Below are 24,164 nucleotides of genomic sequence, written 5' to 3' on the forward strand. Positions count from 1 at the left end.
TCCTTAAGAGTCCGGGGACGGGCTTCCCTCCCGTCTGGAAGCCAGTACATCGTGCTTTACCACCGGTGCTTCCGCGGCTCAGAGCTGTCCTCAGAGCTCGACGCACACCCCTCACAGGTGGCGCCCAGGCACGCCGAGCCCCCGCGGCGAACGACTGCCTCTCGCGGCGACCCCGCCTAGCCCCCGCCGCCACCGCCTCCTCCTGGCCATTGGCGGCCGCGCCATCGACGTAGCGACGGAAGTGACGCCGGGGCGGGAGGTGCGTGGCGCGGGGTGGCGGCGGCCGGCGGCGCGGTGATGAACAGCCGCCTGCAGGAGATCAGGGAGCGGCAGAAGCTCCGCCGGCAGCTCCTGGCGCAGCAGGTACCGACGGCACCGCCCGCTGCCGAGCCGGGCGCTCGGGCTCCTGGGGGCCGCCCTTTCCCCGCCTGAGGGGGATGCTGTCGTGTGCAGCCTCGTATGTAGCGGGTGCGCCGCTGCCGGCGGCGGGTGGGCCTTTGTGGAGGCTGCTCGTCGGTACGGCAGGAAGCGGCCCTGCCGCTGGTGCCCGCCGGGGGGGCACAGGTGAGCAGCGAGCCTCAGGGCGCTGCTCGGTCTGGACCCGCGGCTGAGACTGGAGAGGTGGTCACTGCTGGCGCCTCCAGCCAGCCTGCAGGCAGGCCTGGGTGGTGGGAGGGTCGGTCAGGCTTAACGAGCGGACTTTTCGGCTTCGATCGTTACTGCCTGGGGTTTTCTTATCAGTGTGAGCTGTGGCTTGAATCTGCCTTGCACATTGTTCAGTTAGGAGCTGAAAATGCAGACAGTATCGGTGCCGTGCTGAACAGTAAAGATGACCAGAGGGAGATCGCCGAAACAAGAGAGACGTGCAGGTCAGTACCAGTGCAGTTTCTGTTTGAAATTAGTGGGGTTTAACAGTAATACAAGCCTTTGAAGTAGGTAGAGGTTGTACTCCAAAAATAAAAAAAAAATCTTACTGTTAGATTACCGAATAACATACAATCCAGTAAAATAAAATGCTTTAATTACTTAGATATGACCTTTGAATAAGGTGAGTGCGGTTTAGACATCCACGTTAAATAGTAGTTTGGAAATTAAGGTTAACTTTTGCTTTCTATGTTAAAAAGCTGCCGTGGAGCAAAACTGAGGTGTGAATTTAGTGTATGCTTGCTGCGTTGTCCTAGAGCCTTTGTGCTTTTGATTAGAGCAGCTACAGGGCAATTTGAAAGTTCTTACAGAACAGTAGGCATGTCTAAGACTACCTACTACTTACTAATTCTCACATGTAATAGTAATTCTCTTGTGTGGTCAGGCTTAACTTTGTAGATGCACTGCTTTGGTAAAAGTTAGCTGTACCTTTTAGAGCAGAAAAGTGAGGAATTGATAGACCTGTTTTCAGGAGTCCTGTCTTTAAAAAGCTGTGCTGGTCTCAAATATACTGAGAAAGGAGCAACTTCTCATACACAAAGTTTCAAAAAAATTTCAAACTTGTAACAGAAATGTAGTCAAGGCAGATTGTCAGAGAGCTCTCAAATGTGCCCTCTGGAGAGAGAAATGATTTTATATGAGGATCTTTTTTGGGTGTATACAGGGCTGCTTATGATACTTCCGCACCAAATGCGAAACGCAAATATCCAGATGAGGGAGAAGCTGATGAGGAAGAGATTGAAGAATATAAGGTAAGAAAAAAAAAAGTAGTTTTCTCTGGTGTTCATGGGTCTCTGAGGGATTTACAAAATACATGTATGTGTGTGTATGAATAAAAATAAAAGCGATGTCTACAGACACTTCAAATTACATGTCCTTCAGTGGTGGCTCTCTTGATGTATCCCACTGCAGAGATCTAGGGAGGCATAGACACTAAGCGTTTCTCTTCAGATGTGGCTTCTGTGCATTGCACTGTACTTGTTTCAGAACCCAATGTTTGGAGGCTTAATTTAGTGCTGCTCTTAGGTGAGCTTAGGTGATAGTGGGAATGGCTGTCTTGTGTGGAAAGAAGTGGTAAAATGTGGGTACACACACACAAAAATTCTTTGCGTCAGAAGAGGCACAGGCCACTGGATGAAATACAGGGAGACAGAGGGTGTCTTCCTACCTGCCTGTTAGGTGCAAAGGAGTGCAGTTCTGGGTGAATGGAAGAGATGAGGTATTCTAAGGAAATGGAAGTAAGATGCTTGGCTTAGGGTATACTTTTAAGTATTCAAAATATCCAGGAAATGTTCAGTTTAAAAAAAAACCAAAACAAGACATTTCCATTATCATTGAAGAATAAGTGGTTGTAAAACTTATCCCCTCCATTTTTTCAAATGCTCATCCAAGAGCTACAAACAGCTTTCTTTTTTTCATATCTAATGTGTTCTCTTAGCTGAGTGGTAATGAGGTTAAGCAAAGGCATGATTATGAAACAGCTGTGTTTCTGATTTGCTTTGTGATCTTGTTGCAGTATATGTCTTCCTCTCCCTTTTTAACTTGTACTAACAACCTTGCTTTTTTGATTAAATATAATCAAGGTCACATATTATTTCAGTGTCTGCTGTTCTCTTGGATGCTTAAAAATAGTAATTTTTGAAATATGAGGCCTTGGCAGCATTACATCTGTGTTCAGGCTTATAAATGTTTTGGTAAAAATTTCTATCTTGTGTCTCACTAAAGCAAAAAGGTAATGTATGACAGGTAATGTGTTTTTGATGATTGTTTTTTTTTTTTTCCCCCCCAAGTCTAAACATGCTAAGTGTTATTCTGTATATCTTATGTAGCAAACCAATTAAGTCGCCAACTCAAATAAGGGTTTTCTTTGTGCACTGTTTGTGGAGTCTTTATAATCACATCAGTTCATATTGGTTTATTTTACTCCTTCACCAAGTAGGTGCTTAACAACCTTTTTTTTTTCTGTAAAAATATATGTGGATAAGTCACTTCAGTTGGCAGAGTATATGATTATTAACATTTTCTCCACTAGCGTGGAGAAGACTTGCCATGAGGTGGGCTGTAACCAGTTGCAAGTTGCCAGTTTCTTGCTATATTGTTGAAATTGAAAAATACTTTAATAATACTACCTGGGACCAACTTCAGTTAAGGAGATTAATAGATTAAAGAAACTTGAAGCCTCCAAGTAGAGCATCTATAGTAGCGTCATCAGGTGGGTTCTGCAGATGTTGCTAGCTTTCGAATGGCAAAGAGATAAAAACTTAGTAAAATCCCATCTGTCTTTGTGGAAATTTTTCCCTGCTACTTTGAGCCTGTTTAAATTGACTCTTGTAATACGAACTGATACAAAAAAATCTAGATCCTTATGGTATCAAGCTCCGTTGGATTGTGTGTAATACTCTTTAGACAAAAGTAGTAATAAACTTAACTGTTAGTGTTGCAGACAAATATTGTAAGTTTGTTGGCTTTATTAGGAAAATTAGAGGCAAGTATTTCCAATGTGAAGTGGCTCATATGTGTAAAACCCTGATTTGCAGTGTTGCAGAAGAGAAGCTGCATGGTGACCTTACAGCAGCCTTCCAGTATCTGAAGGGGACCTGCAAGGGTGCTGGAGAGGGACTCTTTCTTCATCAGCGACTGTAGCAGTAGGACAAGGGGTAACAGGTTAAAACTTAAACAGGGGAAGTTTAGATTGGGTATAAGGAGGAAGTTCTTTACTGTGAGAGTGGTGAGGCACTGGAATGGGTTGTCCAAGGAAGTTGTGAATGCTCCATCCCTGGCAGTGTTCAAGGCCAGGCTGGACAGAGCCTTGGGTGACATGGTTTAGTGTGAGGTGTACTTGCCCATGGCAGGGGAGTTGGAACTAGATGATCTTAAGGTACTTTAACCCAATCTATTGTATGATTGTATATACTAGGTTTAGTTGAGCTTCCTGGCCTGTATTTGGAAGTGACAGATAATGGGACTAGACTGTCCGCTGCCACTCCCGGGCTTTTCATAGCCTTCTGAAAGTTGTGATTCTTGCTCCACCTCTCCCCTCCCCCAGGTGAATTTACTCAATCGTTTGAACCTTTGTTACTGTCTGTTATCACCAGCCTTTTGTGGCAAAGACTTTGGGAGTTTTAACTTTTTATGAAGTAAAAAAAATACCTGTGATTCAAATTTGCTGTCTGCCAGCTTAATTTGATACAGTCCTGTGCTACTTTGTTACTGCAAGTAGTGGCCTGCAAGCTTAGAGTACTTCGATGTCATTATTCTGGAGGCTGAAAAATCTTCCTTGGTTGAATTGTGATAATTGCTGAATGTGTCTCTAGTCACTTGAAAAAACTATATGCTTGAATATTATGGGTAGTTTTTGTTTCCTTAACTCAGCAACAATATACATAATCTGGAAAACAAAGACGGTTAATGTACAAGAACCTATTATCTTATGTTTGGTTGTATCTTGTATTACGGTTATTTTTATTCTGTCTCTGGTTTGGCTGTGTCCTTTTTCCCTTTGAAAGCTGATGAATTTGGCGGTGTGGGAATTTTGTTTGCGGTCACAAGGCACTTTTTTTTTTAATCTCTTACTAGGGCATGAAGAGAACTTGAATGACTCAGAAGTAGGCATCTAACAAGTGCTTATCATCAGAAGACTAAAATTTAGAGGAAGATGGAAGAGGGGCACATGCATAAGCTTATGATTGCTTAAGCAGTTTTTAGTGAAACTCAAGCTTTCAATTGTTTTGGGGTTTTGTTGGGTGTTTTTTTTTTTTTGAGTCTGGTTAAACAAGGAAAAAAAAAACAAAACAAACAAACACACACACAAAAAAAAAACAAACAAACAAAAAAACCCAAAACAACAGCAAAACCGAAACACCAAAACCTAAACCTCTGGAAGTTCTTCACCTGTGACCTATTAATCCCACCAGGCATTTCAGAAGTTTGTTCAAAGCTCCAAGCTGGAAAGAAAACAGAGCTTATTTTAAGATTTCCATAGCTAGGGGGATCAGACTAGGGAGAACACTTGTTTTTTCATTCTTCATGCAGAAAGCTTACGTAGCACAGGGTAAATGCAGCAGTAATAGTAGCCTCTTTTCTGCATCTTTTCATAGAATTGTAGAATCCCAGGTTGGAAGGGATCTTGAGGATCATCTGATCCAACCTTTCTTGGCAAAAGCATGGTCTAGACAAGATGGCCCAGCACCCTGTTCAGCCAAATCTTAAAAATGTCCAGTGTTGGGGAATCCACCACTTCCCTGGAGAGATTATTCCAAAGTCTGATTTTTCTCAGTGAAGTTTTGAACGTCATAAGGTTCTTATTAGCCCACTCTTCCAGCCTATCCAGGTCTTCCTGAAGGATGGCTTTCCTTTCTGAAGTGTCCCATTTCCACTCTCAGTTTACTGTCATCATCAAACTTGGTCAGGGTACACTTGATCCCATCATCCAGATAATTTATGAAGATATTAAACAGTGTTGGGCCCAATACTGATCCCAGGGGGACCCCACTAGTGACAGGTCACCAGCTGGAAAAGGGGCTGTTTACCACTACCATCTGGGTGCAGGCTGTCAGTCAGTTCCTCAGCCACTGCACAGATCACTTGCACAGACTGTAATGCATCAGTTTCTCTAGGAGGAGGCTCTGAGAAATTGCGTTAAAATTCTTGGGAAAAATCAAGGTAGACCATGTCGACTGCTTGCCTCACATCAGCCAAGCGTGTTATATCGTTAAGCAGAAGGCTATATGGTTTGTCAAGCAAGAAGACTTCAACTTAAGATGTGTGTCAATGGGGAGAAGTCGAGTTCCTTTCTATGAAAAATCTGGTTCTTCATCATTCCTTTTATTTCAGTGTGTTAAAATGTCCTTTAAAAAAAAAAAAAAACTTCATCCTTGAGACTGCTTTTCTCCTCACGTGAAGCACCGTGTTAACTGATAAAGCATTTGTGTTGTAATCAGTAATGTATTGAAGGAGTGTAAGCATTCTACTAAAATATGATAGATGATATTCCTTAGTGGTTCTTCAGTTTTATTTCTATACAATATATATTCTAGGTTGTTTCAGGATCAATAGGAAAACAAGAAAGTGACATAAAGAAGTGACTCTCTTCTTTTGTTTCTGTTCCAAGTTCAGTGTTGGATGTTCAGAGTATGTCAGTGTGACAGATTTCTGAACTCCAGAAATCGAATGAATGAGCAGTCGGTGACACACTAACTGGGGGAAAAAAAAATGCATTACAATTCCTGTTTTCTGTAAATTCTAAGACTATAAAATGGCATTTTTAAAGTTGCTTTTAAGAACAGTCTCACAGTCTCAATGAATGGCTTATAACGTGCTCTTTCTGCAAAGTGTGACTTGAACAGATTTATATAGAGGAGGTGGTTTCAGCTGATAAGGTTGTAACAGAAGAGATGATTGAAAGAATATAAATGTTCAAACGTTCTACTACTGAAGAGCTGAAACAAAATAAATAATTTTCTTTAGTCCAAGGAGTGATATTTTGGAGAGACAAAGATTAAAAGTTCCAGCCTTTGTAAAGCACTGCCTACACTGTCTGGGTCTGGAAAGGAAATTAAGGGTTTCTTATTATATTCTTCTTTCAGACACCTTTCCCAATAACACTCTCCTCTTTATTAAGAGTAGACCAGACCTCTAGAAATAAGTAGTGTGTTTTTCTCCTCCAAAACTGGAGCTGGAATCATTAATGATCTGCTGTTGTAGGAGACTTCTCTTAGCAGACAGCCCACATCCTTCCTTGAGTAGCAGAATTGTAATAAGGAGAGGAAAAGAATGATCTTCATAATTGTCATCCCTGTTTTATTTTCAAGGATGAAGTAGAGCTGCAGCAAGATGAAGAAAACCTGCCCTATGAAGAAGAGATTTACAAAGATTCCAGTACCTTTCTTAAGGTGAGCTGCTTTTGCAATTAGAAGTGTGGTGACAGCTGACATGGTTGTATTAAAATATTTCTGCAACTGATGGTATTTGAAATTGTCTTTGAAGGCTGAAGTAATGAACATGAATTCACAAGTATGGAAGTTTCCTGTGAAAGATACAACTCTTAAGTAGTGCTGGTATTAACCTGACTAAAGATCTGGGTCAACTTGCAATGAGCCATAGTAATGGTGGGCCTGATTTGAACTAAAAGCACAATGATGGTCTTGTTCAACATCTTTGTCGGTGACATGGGCAATGGGATTGAGTACGCCCTCAGCAAGTTTGCTGACAACACTAAGTTATGTGATTCGGTTGATACACTGGAGGGAACGAATGCCATCTAGAGGGACCTTGACAAGCTTGTGAGGTAGGCTGATGCCAGCCTCATGAAGTTTAACCATGACAAGTGCAAGGTCCTACACCTGGGTCGGAGCAATCTCAGGCACAGCTACAGGTTGGGCAGAGAAGAGATTCAGAGCAGCCCTGTGGAGAAGGACTTGGGGGTATTGGTTGATGAGAAAATGAGCATGAGCTGGCAGTGTGCACTCGCAGCCCAGACAGCCAACCGTATCCTGGGCTGCATCAAAAGGAGCGTGACCAGCAGGTCGAAGGAGGTGATTCTGCCCCTCTACTCTGCTCTCGTGAGACCTCACCTGAAGTATTGTGTGCAGTTCTGGTGTCCTCAACATAAAAAGGACATGGAGCTGTTGGAACAAGTCCAGAGGAGGGCCACGAGGATGATCAGGGGACTGGAGCACCTCCTGTATGAAGACAGGCTGAGAAAGTTGGGGCTGTTCAGCCTGGAGAAGAGAAGGCTGCATGGAGACCTCATAGCAGCCTTCCAGTATCTGAAGAGGGGCTATAGGGATGCTGGGGAGGGACTCATCGTTAGGGACTGTAGTGATAGGACAAGGGGTAACAGGTTAAAACTTTAACAGGGGAATTTTAGATTGGATATAAGGAGGAAATTCTTTCCTGTTAGGGTGGTGAGGCACTGGAATGTGTTGCCCAGGGAAGCTGAGAATGCTCCATCCCTGATGGTGGTCAAGGCCAGATTGGACAGAGCCTTGGGTGGCATGGTTTAGTGGGAGTTGTCCCTGCCCACGTCAGGGGGGTTGGAACTCAATGATCTTAAGGTCCTTTCCAACCCTAACTATTCTATGATTGTATGGTTTTGACTAGCATAGCTTATAAAGGCATGTTGGAAAAAAAGCCCCGACCTATTACCTTCTCATTTATCAGACTAACACATGCAGTATTTGTGTGCATATGTCCACTTACCTCCCTGTTGCGCTCACTGAACTCCCTTTTGTTCTCCAGGGTACTCAGAGCTTAAACCCACACAACGATTACTGCCAGCACTTCGTGGATACAGGACACAGACCCCAGAACTTCATCAGAGATGTTGGTATGTTGTAGTATTTGTTTGAATATAAACTGGTTCTATTCAGTAGTGCTCCTTTTTCTTCCTCATTTTAATTCCTTACAGTTACTGGGAAATGCATATAGATATATACTTCATAGTTTTGTCTGTCTGTAAGCATACATATCAATATATGTATTTATATGAATAATTTTATTTTCAATCTTTTAGGAGGTGATTGTTACCGGGGCTGCTCTTACTCTTGTTTTTACTTGAAGGTATTTAACCAGGAGGATTTTTTCAAAACTGAGCTCTTTTTAATTCCAGGAAGTAGATGAGTCTATCGAGCAGATCTTTGAACCTTTGGAAGTTTCAATAACTGACTTAGAGCTCAGCTGCTTCCTGGACTGTATTGCCTCCAAGAATGCATGTAGCATGTAAAGTATGGAAAATGCTTATATTTAAGTCAGTAAGCAATATGGATAATATTTGCCAGCTAAATTATGTAGCTGCTGACAGCTTGTCAGAAGGGCCAACACATTACTGAATTTAAAGGATGTTATTTTTTTAAGTTTATGTTTATCCTGCCATTACTGAACTTGTTATGGAGATCTTATTAGGCCTGAATTTAATCTCTCTAAAAGTAAGGCACGGTTTGGTCTTGTGTCCCAGAATGGGTGCCTGGTAGTTATTTAGTATTTAAAAAAGCAGGACACCTCCCTGTGCTTATTTTTGCAACAGTTCTCTGTATTTTATCAAGTTTAAGACTGTCAGGGCAAGTGTGTTGTTTATAGATGCCAGTCCAAACAGGTTTTGTTTGCTTACTGAAGCAGTCTGTTTTAATTCTTCTCTTTTTGTGAATGCTTCTGTGAAACACACGTGGGTGTTTAATAGAAAAATTGGGTGTTTTGACTCAGTTATGTCTTTTATCTGAAAAGCCCCTGGGCTTCACAGTTGTGTACATGAAATATATATACTCTGTTCTTTGACATAAGATGATCACAAAGATAGAGAAGCCCGTGTTATCTACTCTGACTTCTCTGCCACAGAAGTAATTGGGAAGGGACAGGACAGATTGTTGTAAGAGTGTTAATATGGAAATGAACATGTCAGCAGCGGTTAGTCTAGACCCTTTATTAGACACGAGTTATGTCAAGTTGCATATTGGTTAGCACACATTTTCTATATGACGATCAAACCTCTGCTTAGGTGCTTCTTTGTAATTGGATGTGACCCTACAAAAAGCTGTAGGGAAGGAGTTGTTTCAGAACACCCAGTTGTATCTTTCTGATGTTGCTGTTGGTAGTGTGGGAGGGACCTTTGGGTTTTGTTTTGTTGGTTGGTTTGTTGGTTGTTTTTCATTTTGGTGGTTTGTTTTTGTTTTGGTTGGTTTTTTTTTAACAACTGCGTTCATCTTGATGGAAAATTTGTTTACATCTTTTGTTTAACTGGGGATAGTTGACTTCTGTTTCTGCTGGTCAGGAGTATTTGACTTGCACTGGAAATCAGGAGAACATAGTTTTTAAGTTATGTATTATATAAGGAAAAGAATGAAAGTAACTTCTGGGTGTTTTATGCACTTGGAATAAGAGAAAGTGAGGTTGGATACTAACAACTTCGCTTTTACCAATGTAATCCTGTTGTTGCTTGCTGTTCTCCTTGATTATATTTGCTCCAGGATCTGCTGGTTCTTTTACTTCTTTCACTCTTAAGCAAAAGGGACGAGAAGTGAGTCTTTGCTTCATGGCCTAGTTAGAGTCTAGTCCGCCGAGAAGTGCCCCCCAACCCCAAACCGTACTTGTAACACAGCTGCTTAGTATGGGAAGAGACTTTTTAGCAGGGCTTGTTGCAACAGAACGAGGGGTTATGGTTTTAAACTAAAAGAGGGGAGATTCAGGCTGTATTTGAGGCAGAAATTCCTTTACAATAAGGGTGGTAAAATACTGGCCCAGGTTGCCCAGAGAAGTTGTGAGTGCACCATCCCTGAAGACATTGAAGGCCAGGCTGGATGTGGTTCTGGGCAACCTGATCTAGTTGAAGATGTCCCTGTTCATTGCACGGGGGTTGGGCTAGATGACCTCTGAAAGCCCCTTCCAACCCAAGCTATTCTATGATTCTGTCCTAGGGTTGGGAGTTCAGAACCTGAAATTAAAACTAAAATAAGGAGAAGAATGAAGCCTTATGGGTTTGGGTGGTGGTGTGTCTTGTGTTCTTCCTTTCCACTCCCCCCATGGAATAGTACCACCGAAAGTGGTAAATTTGAATGAATGTGAAACTTTGTAAATAACTCTACTAGTTGAACTGATACTGATCAGGAGGTGGGAATGGTACCTTTTTTGGTTTGTGCTGATTCTACTGCTAGCAATAACCAAAACATACTGTCTCTATGAAGGGGAAATGTAATATACTGAATCAGGTATTGGAGCAGGCTGCCTAGGGAGTGGTGGAATTGCCATCCCTGGAAGTGTTAAAAAACCTTGTGGATGAGGCCCTCAGTGATATGGTTTAGTGATGGTCTTGGCAGTGCTGGGGTGGTGGTGATTGGACTTGATGATCTTAAAGGTCTTTTCCAATCTGGTTGATTCTGTGAAAAGTTTGATGGTCTGGGTTTTTTTTCTTTTTTTTTTTAAATTTGCTGAAGAAAACCTAATTAGGATTCTCCCTTTTGCATTCTTTGCATACGAAAGATTTGGAAAGTAACATAAAGAGAAGTCTAGGAACCCAATAAATACATGTGTTCAAATCTTCATGACTGATGCCAGAATACCAAATCTCAGTGTAAAGGTTGCCAAAGGGAACCAGCCATACCCCAGCTGCTGCCTTAGAAATAGTCTTCAAAGGTTAAAAAAGAGTATTTTGTAAATGAGTGTTAATCAGATCTTAATATGAACTTATGGATATAGGGGATAGCAAAATAACTTTATCTCATCATTCTGGCAGTTTGAGTTTAAATGAAAGATTGTTTCCTTCTGATAGAAGGGGTTGCGAACTCCTGATCACTGTAGTGCTCTAGAGAAGGTTAGAGCACAGACACTACATTCAGTAACAGCCATAATTAACTGAGTGAAGGAAGGAGTCATTTATGAAGTACTAAATAAAAAGCTGCTTTGAAGGGTTTGGTTTGTTCTAACAAAAATTAAAATGAGGCTAAGTATTAACATTGTGACCTGTTCAGAATACTGGGCAATGCTTAATTGATACAGATTTACTCTCTTAAGTAGTTGTTAACTTCGTGTTTTCTTCTTCTTAGGCTTAGCAGATAGGTTTGAAGAATACCCAAAACTTAGAGAGCTCATCAGATTGAAGGATGAGCTGATATCTAAATCTAACACTCCTCCCATGTAAGTGTTCTTGTGGAAAATGCCTTTCTTCTCCAGACCTGTTTGAAGTTAGCTGTCTGCTTTGCAAATCTCAGTCTTTTAGCATCTGCTCAGAATTTACATTTTCTATGTCTTGTTTTTATATGCAAGTTAATCAACTGAAACTTCAGAAGAATAAAATCAGTTTGATTTTGCTAGTTCAATCTAGATGTTTCATATGGTATATAAACTGGTTTGTTTTTCCAGTTGTGATTATTCATAGTATCTAAAGCTTTGTTTTTTTTTAAGACAGAGCTGTCAGTTTAGATTAGACAGCAGGCTTTAATTTGGGAACTAAAAGAACACAGTATGATTGTGGATCTCATGATATCGCACAGTTTACAGTAACAAGAAAAGCTTTAAAAAAATGGACTCTATATAACATTAGTTGTTCTCCTAACAACTCTTTTTTTTTTTTTTTTTTTTTTTTTTGTTTGTTTAATGTTCAGCCATTACCTTAGTATCCATTAATCAGATTTTACTCTGTAGTTTAAGACAAAAAACGTTTAGGCTGGCTGGAAGTGATCTGTCATATTCACTTTGAATTACCTCTTGAGTTTTTGCTGGATGTTAGGCACAGTATAAGCTTGCTGTGTGTTACCCCAGGAATCTGAACCTGTCTGAATGTTGAACCTAATGGTTTTTTTTATACTGTAGTCCTAATCTGTACAGAGTAAAATAGCATTACTTCATGATAGTCACACGAAAACCTCTGACATAGTTGCTTGAACAACTGAGACACAAACTACAAAACTCAGTTTGCCATTTTGAAGTGAGGTATGTTTTGGTGTTTTTAGTCTTAAATCACAACAGGGGAAAAATAGTAACCAAATGCTTCCTTCTTATAATAACAAATATGCTTACAGAATAATAATCTTTTCCATTCAGTTTGTTTGGAAGGAGGAGGTGGTGCTCTGCTAATCGCCTTTTTTAAGATTAAAGGTATTGAGGGGAGGGCAGTGTAATTTTTTTTCATAGTGATGCAGCAGCGAGTGGTGGGCAGGTGTGGAGGCCAGTCGTAAGAGTACATTTGAGAGTGTGTATAATAAAATAAGTGTATATGGGGACTAGGCTTTTGTTATAGGGACAGAGAAATACATTCCTACTATGTGAAAAGTAATCACATTTCCAGTGTTCAGAATCTTATGAACATAACATATAGTAAATGTCAAGTCTAAAAATAGGACACCTTGAAGCAAACCAGAAGTCTGCTAGCCAGGTAGTGAGAATTTGAGTCTTAGATGTTGAAGTTTTCCCCTATACAGTCCATGGATGTACACAAAATTCAGTGATTCTGTACGTATTGTACCGTCTGTGCAGGCATCTGTTTCCTGCTTGCTAAATTGGAATCCTAAAAGTTGTGTATTTAGAGAAAGCCTACTTAAAAACTAATGCAACAGCATCCAGTCTAGGTTAAGTGACAATGTCATGCATCTCAGCTGGACTTGGTGCATATGAGTTATATAGACTACACAGGAGACCCTGCTCTTAACTGGCTACACGGAGGTGCTTTGTGGAGTATAATTTTCAAACCGGTGTTGGAGCTTGTCCAAGCAATTGATCACCTTTTGTTTGAACAGGTACTTACAAGCAGATTTGGAAGCTTTTGATATTAGGGAACTGAAGTCCAAATTTGATGTGATTCTCCTGGAACCACCACTGGAAGAATACTACCGAGAGACTGGCATTACTGCTAATGAAAAATGCTGGACCTGGGATGATGTAAGTATTTTTCTTGCTATGAAGATTTCCTACATGTATTTAAGCAAAAAATTTGAGGGTTTTTGTTTGTTTCTCTAAGAAAAAATAAAGTATGTTCTTCTGTTTTTGAAGAAAAGTCTAGATTCTTATAAAAAGTAAGTTTTATATTGTATGCATGCCTACACTACTTGTGCTCAAAAGACGGGGGTTTTGTTTTTTGAGGAGTTTAATGAATTAAATCTACCTTTTTATTCTCCCTGAGCCTGGTTGAAAACTAAAATCTAATAATAGTGGGGTTTTCCCCTACTGTGTGTGAGTTTTCTGTTTGGTTTTTGCTATTGAAATTCAGAGTATCCATTGTAAATATTCCCTTGTTGCTTGAAATTCTCAAAAAGATTTTTAAGGTATGCTTTTAATATGCTGGTCTTCTAGGCAAAAGAGATGGGTATGCTTCAGTGACATACCTCCCTTCTCCAGAGTACTGGTTGGGTAGGAAATTTTTACAGTCAAGCCAATTGTAATCCTGAGAAGCCTAACAAAATAGATAAAACCTGCTTGTGGATATTTTTTTTCTTGTATGTATGTGTTCCCTTACTGTTTAGTCATGTCAAAAGATTAGGATTTTTTTTTTTATTTTTTTTTTTAATTTTTTTTAAGTCATGTTGATTTCTGGACCCTTTTGGGAACAAGGAGGACTCTTAATGTTTGAGGTGTGATCTTTTCTGAGATCACTGTTGCTGCTCTTGTTTTATTGTGCTCTAGTGAACATTTAGAGAATTGAGTCAGAGAAAAGATTTTCCTTCTGTAGTAGTGCATGTAGATGCTTGTAAAGAAGTAAACATTATATAGATGTATTAATAATATAACTGCGTTCCATAGCTTTGCCCTTTCAATGAAGTGAGCCCTGGAAAAGCAAGGTGAAGGCTGGAGGCTATGAAGTGCTGGATGTCATCAAGCATAATAATTTGATGACATAAAGCCTGCTGTCAAGTTGCCCTGTCCTTCAAAATTGAACTGGAGAATTCCCTCACTTGAGCATTGAATAAAGAACTTGTAATGTGAAAAATAGTGGTAAATTTGCTCTGCCCTATATATCTACACTTTACTCATTGGGGGGGTGGGCAGGAAGGAAACTCAAAAAGCAGAAAACCAACCAAAAAACCAACCAACAACCAACCCCACCCTCACAGCAGTACAGACAATCTAGAGTGGAGAGGAACAGCAGATTAAAAAAATGTTTGTATAACTGTGTCAGGAATTTTTAGGTTCAGGCATGAATGGGAATATGCAACTAATAAATACATGTTATTTAGAGACCCTACTTGAAACTTATGCAGGACTATGTCTGCATTAGCAGCACATTTGTCATAATACAAGTGAATCAGTAGATGGAGGCAGTTGTTACTGAGATTTTTCTTTCGTGTGTTCCATGCAATTAAGGGGAGAGTGATAGTGTTACTTTAAACTAGGTTTAGTTTGTCCTTAGGCTGAAACCCACACGTGTAACTTCAGAAGTGAATCAGTCAAACTGAAGGATCATGGAAACAAAATAAAATTCAGTCTACCTTTTAAGGAATGAATTTGGAAACAAAGGCATTCATGCCTGTGACAAGGGACTAGGTAACTTTACCTGTACAGTTAAGGAATAAGTAGCTTCTGTATTAGCCATTCTATTACATCAGGTAAAACAGGTGCCTGGGCAGCATTGCCCCAGGGAAAACCATTCTGTCCTAAAAGGAAAACCTGGAAGTGTTTGGGGCAGGAGTAAGCCTCTTAGCTGGGAATTACACCCTCTTAGAATGGCTTCTACTGCATTATTTTCCTTCACAATGGCACAAAATGAAGCTTGAGTTCATGTTACAGCAAGTTACAGATGCATCTTCTCGTAATGAGTAACAGATGCTTTCAATCTGAAGTTATTTCACCCTGAATGTCACTAATTTGTCATTGTTGACCACTGTCATGCAAATTCCTGCTGCTTTTTTCCTGAAAGAGAAAATGGAAAGAATGTCTTCCTATATAATAATAGGAATTGAGGTGAGGTTTTTTTAATAATGTGTCTTCACCAGCTTCATATAAGTAACCCCAGGGCTGAAAAGAAGCAGAGCATTATTGCTGTGTTGCTAAATCTTTTTGCTACCAATGCGATGATAGAATGAAGCAGAGGTTTGGGTGGAGGGGAATCATGTGGTGGATTGTATTAGTCTTTTAAGTCTGGAATTTTCTATGCAGATATAATTTCTGTTAAAAAGAATTAATTCAGCTGGTCATCAGCTATGTTGGAAACATGCACTTGGGTACTGATAAACTAACTTTTACAATATACTTTCTGGAAAACAATTTTAAGAGGATGGCTGTGAATGGTATACAGACTAAAATTTTTAATAAAAGTGCTTCCTGATGGTTTCTGCTGTAATGCTTCAACACATTTACTATTCTTCCTGATATAATAGGAAATTTATATTTAATTCATAAACACTTCTGTTTCTGTTATTATTAGATAATGAAATTGGAAATTGAAGAAATCGCAGCCCCAAGGTCATTTGTGTTTCTGTGGTGCGGTTCAGGCGAGGGTCTGGATCTTGGTCGAGTGGTAAGATGATGTTTTAATTCAATTAATCAGGGACAGGCTTAGGAGTTTATTTTTATCCTTGACTTTTTCTATATAGAAATCTCAGCTGTAGCTGCTCAGAGATGTTTTGTTACTGTGGTAGAGGATACAGACTTTTAAATGTATTAGATATATTTAAGTATATCTGGCATTAATGTTTTAGATACTGTTATGTTCCAGATAAGTTACTGTGACCATGTGAGGAAGTATAATTCTATACAGTCTAGATAGCTGTACTGCTGTCTTGTTCTGCTGTATGCGTGTTGCCATGTTGAGTGCATTTACGATACTATTTTTTTTCTTAACAGAGCCCTTAATAGCTTTCCGGCAGAGCTACTCATGCTAGTAGAAAGAAGCTAGTTTCATAAATTGAGATAAGATTGTGTGCTTAGCACTGGTTGTTTTCAAATTGAGTTTATTCTTAGTGAATTTCACAAAGTTTTACTTCTCTGTAAGATCTTGGAATTTTGGGGTAATCTTTGTGTGCCAGTGTAGCACTGCTTGTGCTCAGAGTGGTGGAGTAAGAATTTCCAGTTGGTTCTTGCTGTGCTGAAACGTTCTTTGCTTAGTTTGAGCAGTGCTTTTCTATTAAAACAATATAGCATTTGTATAAGGACAACAGGCAGTTACTAATGTGATTGCTTTATCTGCTTTTCATTGTGAGATTGGTTAAAGTAGCTGTTTCGGATATATTGATTTTGGTTTTAGAGATATCTGTAGTAGCTGGAGAGTTCTTTAACACAGCAGTAGCCAAATGAGTAAATTAGTTTGAATCCTTAATACCAAATTTCCTCCCTTTCAAAGACTACACTTACAGGAGTTAAGGATTAAAAAGTCATGTAAGTTGGTTTTGGTGGTAGGTTTGTTTTTTGGTTTTGTTAGGCTTCGGGGGGGGTGGAGGGGTAGGGGGGTGGGTTTGATTTGTTTTGGTTTTTTCCCCAATATAAAACCCACAAAATAATAGCAAAAGCTTTTGGCTATTTATCTTCCCATTTATAGAATTTTACATTGATATGAAAAATCATCAGAATGCAGGAGGTAGTGGAGACAGGACCAAGGCAGCTGATCACTATGTTGCTCAGACTGATTTTGATTAAGTTTAGGTGTCACTGGGTAAAAAGGCATGCAGAGTTCTGTAAGGCAATCTGTGCAGTGGTTAGATATTTAAGAAAATGGGGTGAGGGGTGGGGAGGGAAGCAACACATAGACAAGCCTGTGCACATAAGCTGTTTTGTTTTGTTTTGTTTTGTGGGGGGAGCAGCTTGAAAAACCGTGGTACAGTCCTGCCAGTAAACTGTTTCATTTATCTGTGACAAATTGCTCTTCCAGCTATGCTTCAAGAAAATACAGTACCTATATGAGTGTTCAGTTTAGGTTATTTGGTGTAGTGTGAACTGTTTTATCTGTCTGTAATATTTAGTGTCTACGCAAATGGGGCTACAGGAGATGTGAGGACATTTGCTGGATTAAAACGAATAAGAACAATCCTGGAAAGACCAAGACTCTTGACCCTAAGGCTGTTTTCCAAAGAACCAAGGTAAAGGTTTGTCTGAATTTCTCCTCTGTCCCCACCCTGTGCCTTTATGCTGGTAAAATGCCCAGTGCTCCAGAGCAGCTGGTGACGTGCTTTCAGGAAAGCAGACATGAGGACTTCAGAGTTCTGTTCTGTAATGTACATTATATGAAAATAAATGTATTCGTAGGATGAATGATGAAATTCTGTCCCCATTTGACTTTAGTCAGTGTGAAGTGTAGAAGCTTCATCTACATTTAATACTGCTTGGTAGATTTCTGTTGCAGTCCACTAAGTATGGTACTCATCTGAGCCTTGTTGAAATGCAGGTAGCTGAGGAGGATTCATAGATTGATGGAAGAAGAATGAAATCCTGAGAGGGAAGATAGAAACTGAATAGAAAATGTTACTGTATGTTGCAGTGTGTTTGCTTTCTAGGTCATTTTGGCTACGTGTGAATGGTAAGTTAGCAGTTAGTCTGTCATCAATACCTTTTGTGTAAAATACAAGCTCCTTTCCAGATCAGACAAAACTTGCTGGAGGAGGAACATCTTTTGAATGGAACTAAAATTAGCAGTAGAATTTTACTAAATTTAACATCAAAAGAAGTCTTTAAAACTGTAGGTTATAAATGGATGTTTTCATAAAAATAACTCTGGAAGACTGACTAGTTTTCCTAAAGACATGCTTACAAGTATGTCCCCAGAGCTTAAACCAGATATAGGACTGGTAGGGACCATAACTCAGTCGCATTGCCTGGCTTCCTAGAGATGGCAGAATTGGTCAGCTTGCTTTAATTAACATTAAACAGTTTCTTAGGAGACTTTTGTGAGGACATGTATTGAAGACAGTGCAGAGAAGAGGAAAAAAGTGTTCTGATTTAAGAGACTCGGCTGTTACGTTATTAAGAAACTTAGAAAAATGTAGGTAGGATTAATAAAGAATTGGGTATATGTGGGTGTAACTATGGCAGTTGTACTGAATACAGAGGGTTGGCTGATGAGTTAAGAATTAAAAGTGTCATTTAACCTCAGGACTCCTTCTACATTCACTGATCATTCATGAGTATTAAACATCAAGTCTGTCTCAGATTTGCCATTTTTTAGGAGTATAATCTTCCCTTTTAGATACCTGAAATCTTCCTTTGACTTGCATTTAAATTAATCTGAAGTTTGTTTGAAAGTGTATTGTATTAGTTATTTAGACTTATAAATATTGTATGTTTATTGCATATAGTGTTGCAAGTATGTGTAGCTCACTCCTAAGGGAGAGATTAAAACTAACACAGGAGTATTGGGGAGACTTTATGTCTTTGTTTAACTGAGAAAAATAGTTTCTGGTATTAGAGAATTTCTCTGTTTATTGAGCAAGGGTTGGGCTGAGGTCAAACAAATGTTGAAAATCAAGCTAGCTTATTCTGACTAAATATTCTGTTGTGCAAGATGTATTTACCAATGATTACAACAGCAAATGCTATCCTGTTATGTTTAGTTTAGGCACCTCTAGGTGGATGCTTTATGCTGTGCCACCTGTTACAGAATCTAAGGTATTGATGAATGACATTCCATGTGTTAGGAAAGAAAATGTTTTGGCTAGTTTTTCCAAAGGCTAGATTCATGAGGCTTTGCTGGATGGGTAATTTGCTGAGCAGTATTCTGCCTTTTTATTTAGTTAAATTTAAGGTTCAGAAACCCTGTTGCCTGGGTGCATTTGACCAACATCATAGATTTGATAGGGCACCTTCATATAGCCCTTCGTATTTATTTGCTGTTAAAAGCCTTCCTAAAAATCTGGAAATGATTACATAGTCTTGTCTGAAGCCTTTTTTAAAGCCATCTAGTGGGACTTGGTGAATCAGTTTTTTTTATGATACTGGGGAAAATGCCTCATCTGAGTTTAATAATCCCAGAGACAAAGCTCTGAAATAAGTATGTAGAACCCTTTTTCCATCCTGTACTAATTACAGTGATTCCTCATTCATAGCTGCTACACACTAGTCACTTAAATTGATCTACAGTGTTTTAGAGGAAAGAAATGCCTATCACAGCTAAAGAGCATGTTAATGCCGATGGAGTGAGAGTACATTGACAGTTTGATAGTGGTTTTAATTTTTTGATGCAGTGATATCTTCTAGAAAGGAATCTAAGGGTGAAAGCTACTTCTGTTAGCGGAATTACAATGTGAAAAAGTACATCTTATTTTCCCTGACTGGCTGTTCTGTGATTGAGAACTTTGAAAATTACTTACATGAATAAAGTTAGGATCAGAATGCTGATACAAGTATTAATCATAATTATTAACTATTACCTTACTCTTGCCATCACCTTTTAATCTTTCTCCTTGTCATTTATCAGCCTTTCCAAAGTTAAGGCTCTAACTTTGCTGTAATTGAAGAAGTCCAAATATCTTTTGGCCAGATAACTAGTCTCTGCTTTGTTTTCAAAAGGCTGTTTTGGTAGCTCCAGCTTATTCTGTTCTTCTAATTTGTGCTTCAGACTTTTCTCTCTAGGCAGAGTAGATTCTACTCTTACACAATTTGCTTTTCTCTCCATTGTGCTAAAACCATAGGCGTATGTTCTGCAGCAGTATTTGCAGCATGTGACAGGTACCATTATGTGTTCTATGTGCATAGGAGCACTGCCTCATGGGCATTAAGGGAACTGTGCGTCGCAGTACAGACGGTGACTTCATCCATGCTAATGTTGATATTGACCTCATCATCACAGAAGAGCCTGAAATTGGCAATATAGAAAAACCTGTAGAGATTTTTCACATCATTGAGCATTTCTGCCTTGGACGACGACGTCTTCATCTTTTTGGAAGGGACAGTACAATTCGGCCAGGTAACTGTCATGTTTATTTTTGTCAAATGCTTAAATTCTGATTTACTTTAATAACCCTCTTCCAATTTAATAATCCTATTCCATCATCTGAAACCACTTGATGGGTTTTGATGGAAGCTGAGACAAGACCTAGTCACAAATCCAGTTTTAACACTGCTTACTGTTAAGTTTTGGTTTATAAATACTCATTTTTGGAAGTCAGTAGTTGCTCACACACTAAGATCTTTACTCGTTTGTTTGTTCCACGTTATCTAACTGAAGATAAATGCTGAAATTATGTTTTTTCTACTGGAATAAGGAAATGCACAATTTCTGTATTTTAAAATTCTGAATAATTCCTTTCTACTAAACTTTTATTTTTTTACTTAATAGTGAAGTAAACTCCACACTAACTCTAGAAATTAACGTGTCTTTATCATGTGCAAGACAGAAATCTCTGCTTGTAAAATTCCTTTCATGGTCCTAAAGAGGTTTGCAGACCTATATCCTAGGTGAGACAATAGATCTCAAGGGGATACAGTTTTGGTTTATATGAAGATCTGTCAGTCACAGAACTGTTGTTTGGAAAGTGTATGGCAAATATCAATTCTACCAGTTTTTTCAGAACAAAGTTTTTTGTTCACCAGTATTTTTTGCTTGTTCATGTGTTTCACTCATCAGCAAGTATAACAGAATTCAGCTGAGATTTCTTTTTTCCCCCGTGTGCCATCTGTTTACACTTCTGAGAAGTGTGATTTCTTTCTCTAAACTGATTTTTAAATCCCCGTGAGCTTAGTGCTGGTCCTGTTGCCAGTGTCTGAAGACCCAGTGTGTTACACTGGATGCTGCATCTGGTGTAATAAAAAATGCGTAGAAATAGATGGATCAGATTGAAGGTAACTGTATTTTATTTGTTGACTGATGATGTCAGTCTTAATTCTGTTGGCTATTGCGTGTGTGTGTGTGTGGAGGGGCGGCTGTTTTATTTGGTAGAAAGACATTGTTCAGGTGTTACTGCAGTCCTGTTGTATGTGAATTCTTATATGTTAATTTCTTATGGGGTCATGTTATTCCAATTCAACTTTTGTGTTTTCTAAATTTGGTAGATACCCTGGAATTGCATTGCACACTTTAAATCCTATATTAATCACAGATCCTCTGCTACTTTAGCTACTTTAGCTTATAATCTGAATAAATAGGAAAGTTCTTGCTGTAAATGTCTGTCTGCCCGCCTTGATTCATCTGGTGAAGCTGAAGTGCCCACTGAGTGTGCACTGACAGGTTAATTTAACTCTTTAAGCTGTTTCCATATTGTGGGCTTCAGCAGAATTGTTTTTGGGTTTTCAGATACGTGCTTCCAGCATGCTGTGCTCTTGGCTGCACTGTCACAACTGCTTCCTGCAAGCAGAATTACCTAATTCAAGTTTAAATGCCTTTTTTTATAGGGGAGGAGGAGGACATTATTTTTAAACTGGATGAATTTCCTGATCTGGTTTAGTGTGGTCCTAGAGGGGCTGGAAACTGTTGTAGTAGTATAAGAGGAAAGAACAATTAGGAAGGACTCTTGTGAAACCTCAGCATGGATATAAAACAAAATAAAACAAAAAAGAAAACAAACAAAAAACAAAAAAAAAAACAAAATGAAAATAAAGAAGCCTTTAGAAATAATAGAATAATCAAACTGAAATCTTCACTTGCCAACAACCCTGGCTTTCCTAGAGGTCACCTTTTCAGTTCTATTCAACACTGGTGCTGTGTAGGTAAGTGTTTGTCCCTATCACTTGAGAGTTCATTGACCAGGAAAAAGACAAGAATGGCCTTTAAGCCTGCATTTTGTTCTTGCTTTTGTTGACTGTGGTTTTGTTCCTTAGGTTGGCTGACTGTAGGACCCACCCTCACAAACAGCAATTTCAATGCAGAAACGTATTCTTCATACTTCACCGCTCCAAATTCCCACCTGACTGGCTGTACTGAAGAGATTGAGAGACTTCGTCCCAAGTCCCCGCCACCCAAGTCCAAGTCTGACCGAGGAGGTGGTGCTCCGAGGGGAGGAGGAAGAGGAGGGACTTCAGCAGGCCGAGGAGAAAGGGGCAGAGAGAGGAACAGAACTAACTTCCGGGGTGAGAGGGGTGGCTTCAGAGGGGGACGCGGAGGTACCCACAGAGGAGGCTTTCCTGCTCGCTGATCACTGTTAGGTAATTGCTTCTTCCCCTAGTCCTGTGCCTCATCTCTGAACCTTTTTCTTGGTCATGTTTTTGCTAAAGTGAATTATTCTGGCGACTCAAGCTAGGTGACTTTTAGAATTGGTTTTGGTGCAAGCAGTTACAGTTAGTCTGCCTTCCAGTTATCGGCCTGGTGCATCACCTCACCTACCTCCTGCATCCTATAGCAAGAGTGCTACACTTGGCCTCCTGGCAGCTTCTAGTGTCAGAGCAAAGTGTACCATCTCTTCAAATCACAGCTAGGACTGCAGTGAAGATATTTGCTTTTCCCTTCTGAAATGTGCAAAGTGTAGGCTTTTTTAACTGTTGTCTTCTCCAAAACATGGATTTCTTTTTCTTCTCTGAGAGTTCAGGTTTGGACTGACTTGGATTAATATGGTGGATTGGGCATGAAATGCGGTTCTGAATTGCATGGCCATACTGGACTTGCTCTGTTACTCATGGAAGAAAAAGTGCTGTGTCTATATTGACACTTGTTTTAACTTCTCTGAAACCAAGGAGCAAATGAAATAAATAGAATTCTATTTTTTCTTGCTTGGTTCAAATTTCCCAGATTATTGCTGGGAATAGGGAACATGTTTATTTTTCATTTGTGGTGTATGTGCACTCACTTTTCACATCTCTCATGGGGAGAGTGGTAATTCTATGCAGTCGTGTGTTGTGCTTCATGAAAAACAGGAAGCTGTGCATTTATGTGTAGTCCAGAACTACACATAGGTCTGGGTTGCTGCTCAAGTAGGGGTCTTCACCAAGCATCTATTCATCGTAGCCTTGTCGTTTGGTAGTTTATTGCCAAGCAATTGCAATGCAAGTAGTAGAAACACCTGGCTGGAGATCGTATTGGAAATGTGAGGCTGTGCTGTAAGAGCGAGCACTTCTGAAGACAAATCCTCTGGGTAAGGAGGGCACAGTAATCCAACTGAGTGTTGTGCTTTGCCTGTGGACCCTCCACACAGTGGAAGTAGGCTGTTGGTGATCAGCTCCAGAGTACAGTGTGAAGAGAACGCGATTCACTTGGGTATGTACAACGAACTTCTTGTCAGTACTTCATGCTGAAGTCTCAAAGGTTTAGGTGTGTATGTTTGAAAACTGTCTTTTAAGTCTCAGTTATGTTTCTCTGTTGAAGCCTAGCTTTTAAATAACTGTCCTGTAAAGTAGTGAATTATTAAACTTGTTTATCAAAACTAATGTTGAAATACTTTTCCTAGTATTTTGTGGGTTTGTTCTCCTTGAGGTTTTGGAATTGCTAAGTTTTGCTGTGGTTTCCTCCCTGCTGTCCCCTCTTTATTGCTAAAGTGAAACAGTACAGTGAAACTCATCTGATATTTACATTTTGTGTTTTCCTGTGTTATATTTGCACATCTGAAGAGTGACTGGATTTAGGGTAGGGGGTATTTGACAGTTAGAGCTCATTGAATTGTCAGTGATGTCTGCCAAGGACTACCTGGAACAGCATCTGATGGAAGTTATGTGCCACAGTAAGAAAACCTTGTGATTTTGCCCTAATCATGTTCTTCCTCAAAAAGTAAATAATAGAGACACTTAGGAAGGCTGCTTTTGTGCGAGTGACAGATCTTTTTTTTTCTCATTTAGTAGAAAATGTTAATTCTTATTTCCCTGTCTTAATTGCCTGTCCATAGCTGATGATTCAGGGTGTATGCTACTCTTAACATAGAAGATCAGGCTACACTGAAAAGGAAACTCAAAAGTAACTGTTGAGATGTGTATCT

The 24,164-nt window shown here is 39.6% G+C and overlaps 1 protein-coding gene across 1 annotated transcript; it reads left to right on the forward strand.

Annotated features, from left to right (window-relative positions):
* Positions 1–238: 238 nt before the first annotated feature.
* METTL14 (methyltransferase 14, N6-adenosine-methyltransferase non-catalytic subunit) lies at positions 239–23,622 on the forward strand. Its single transcript, XM_065686645.1, has 11 exons — positions 239–363; positions 781–869; positions 1,589–1,676; positions 6,735–6,815; positions 8,164–8,251; positions 11,457–11,547; positions 13,146–13,287; positions 15,767–15,859; positions 17,298–17,414; positions 20,023–20,233; positions 22,084–23,622. Exons 1-11 carry the CDS (start codon positions 298–300, stop codon positions 22,395–22,397), a joined length of 1,380 nt encoding a protein of 459 aa, XP_065542717.1. The 5' UTR covers positions 239–297; the 3' UTR covers positions 22,398–23,622.
* Positions 23,623–24,164: the final 542 nt, after the last annotated feature.

The sequence above is a fragment of the Lathamus discolor genome, chromosome 1 (genome assembly GCF_037157495.1).
Source record: "Lathamus discolor isolate bLatDis1 chromosome 1, bLatDis1.hap1, whole genome shotgun sequence".
NCBI lineage: Eukaryota > Metazoa > Chordata > Aves > Psittaciformes > Psittacidae > Lathamus > Lathamus discolor.

Coding starts and splice junctions, on each gene's coding strand:
- METTL14 (XM_065686645.1), top strand. CDS start 298: ATGAACAGCCGCCTGCAGGAGATCAGGGAGCGGCAGAAGCTCCGCCGG. Junction 8,252..11,456: donor GAACTTCATCAGAGATGTTG/GTATGTTGTAGT, acceptor TCTTCTTCTTAG/GCTTAGCAGATAGGTTTGAA. Junction 13,288..15,766: donor AATGCTGGACCTGGGATGAT/GTAAGTATTTTT, acceptor TGTTATTATTAG/ATAATGAAATTGGAAATTGA.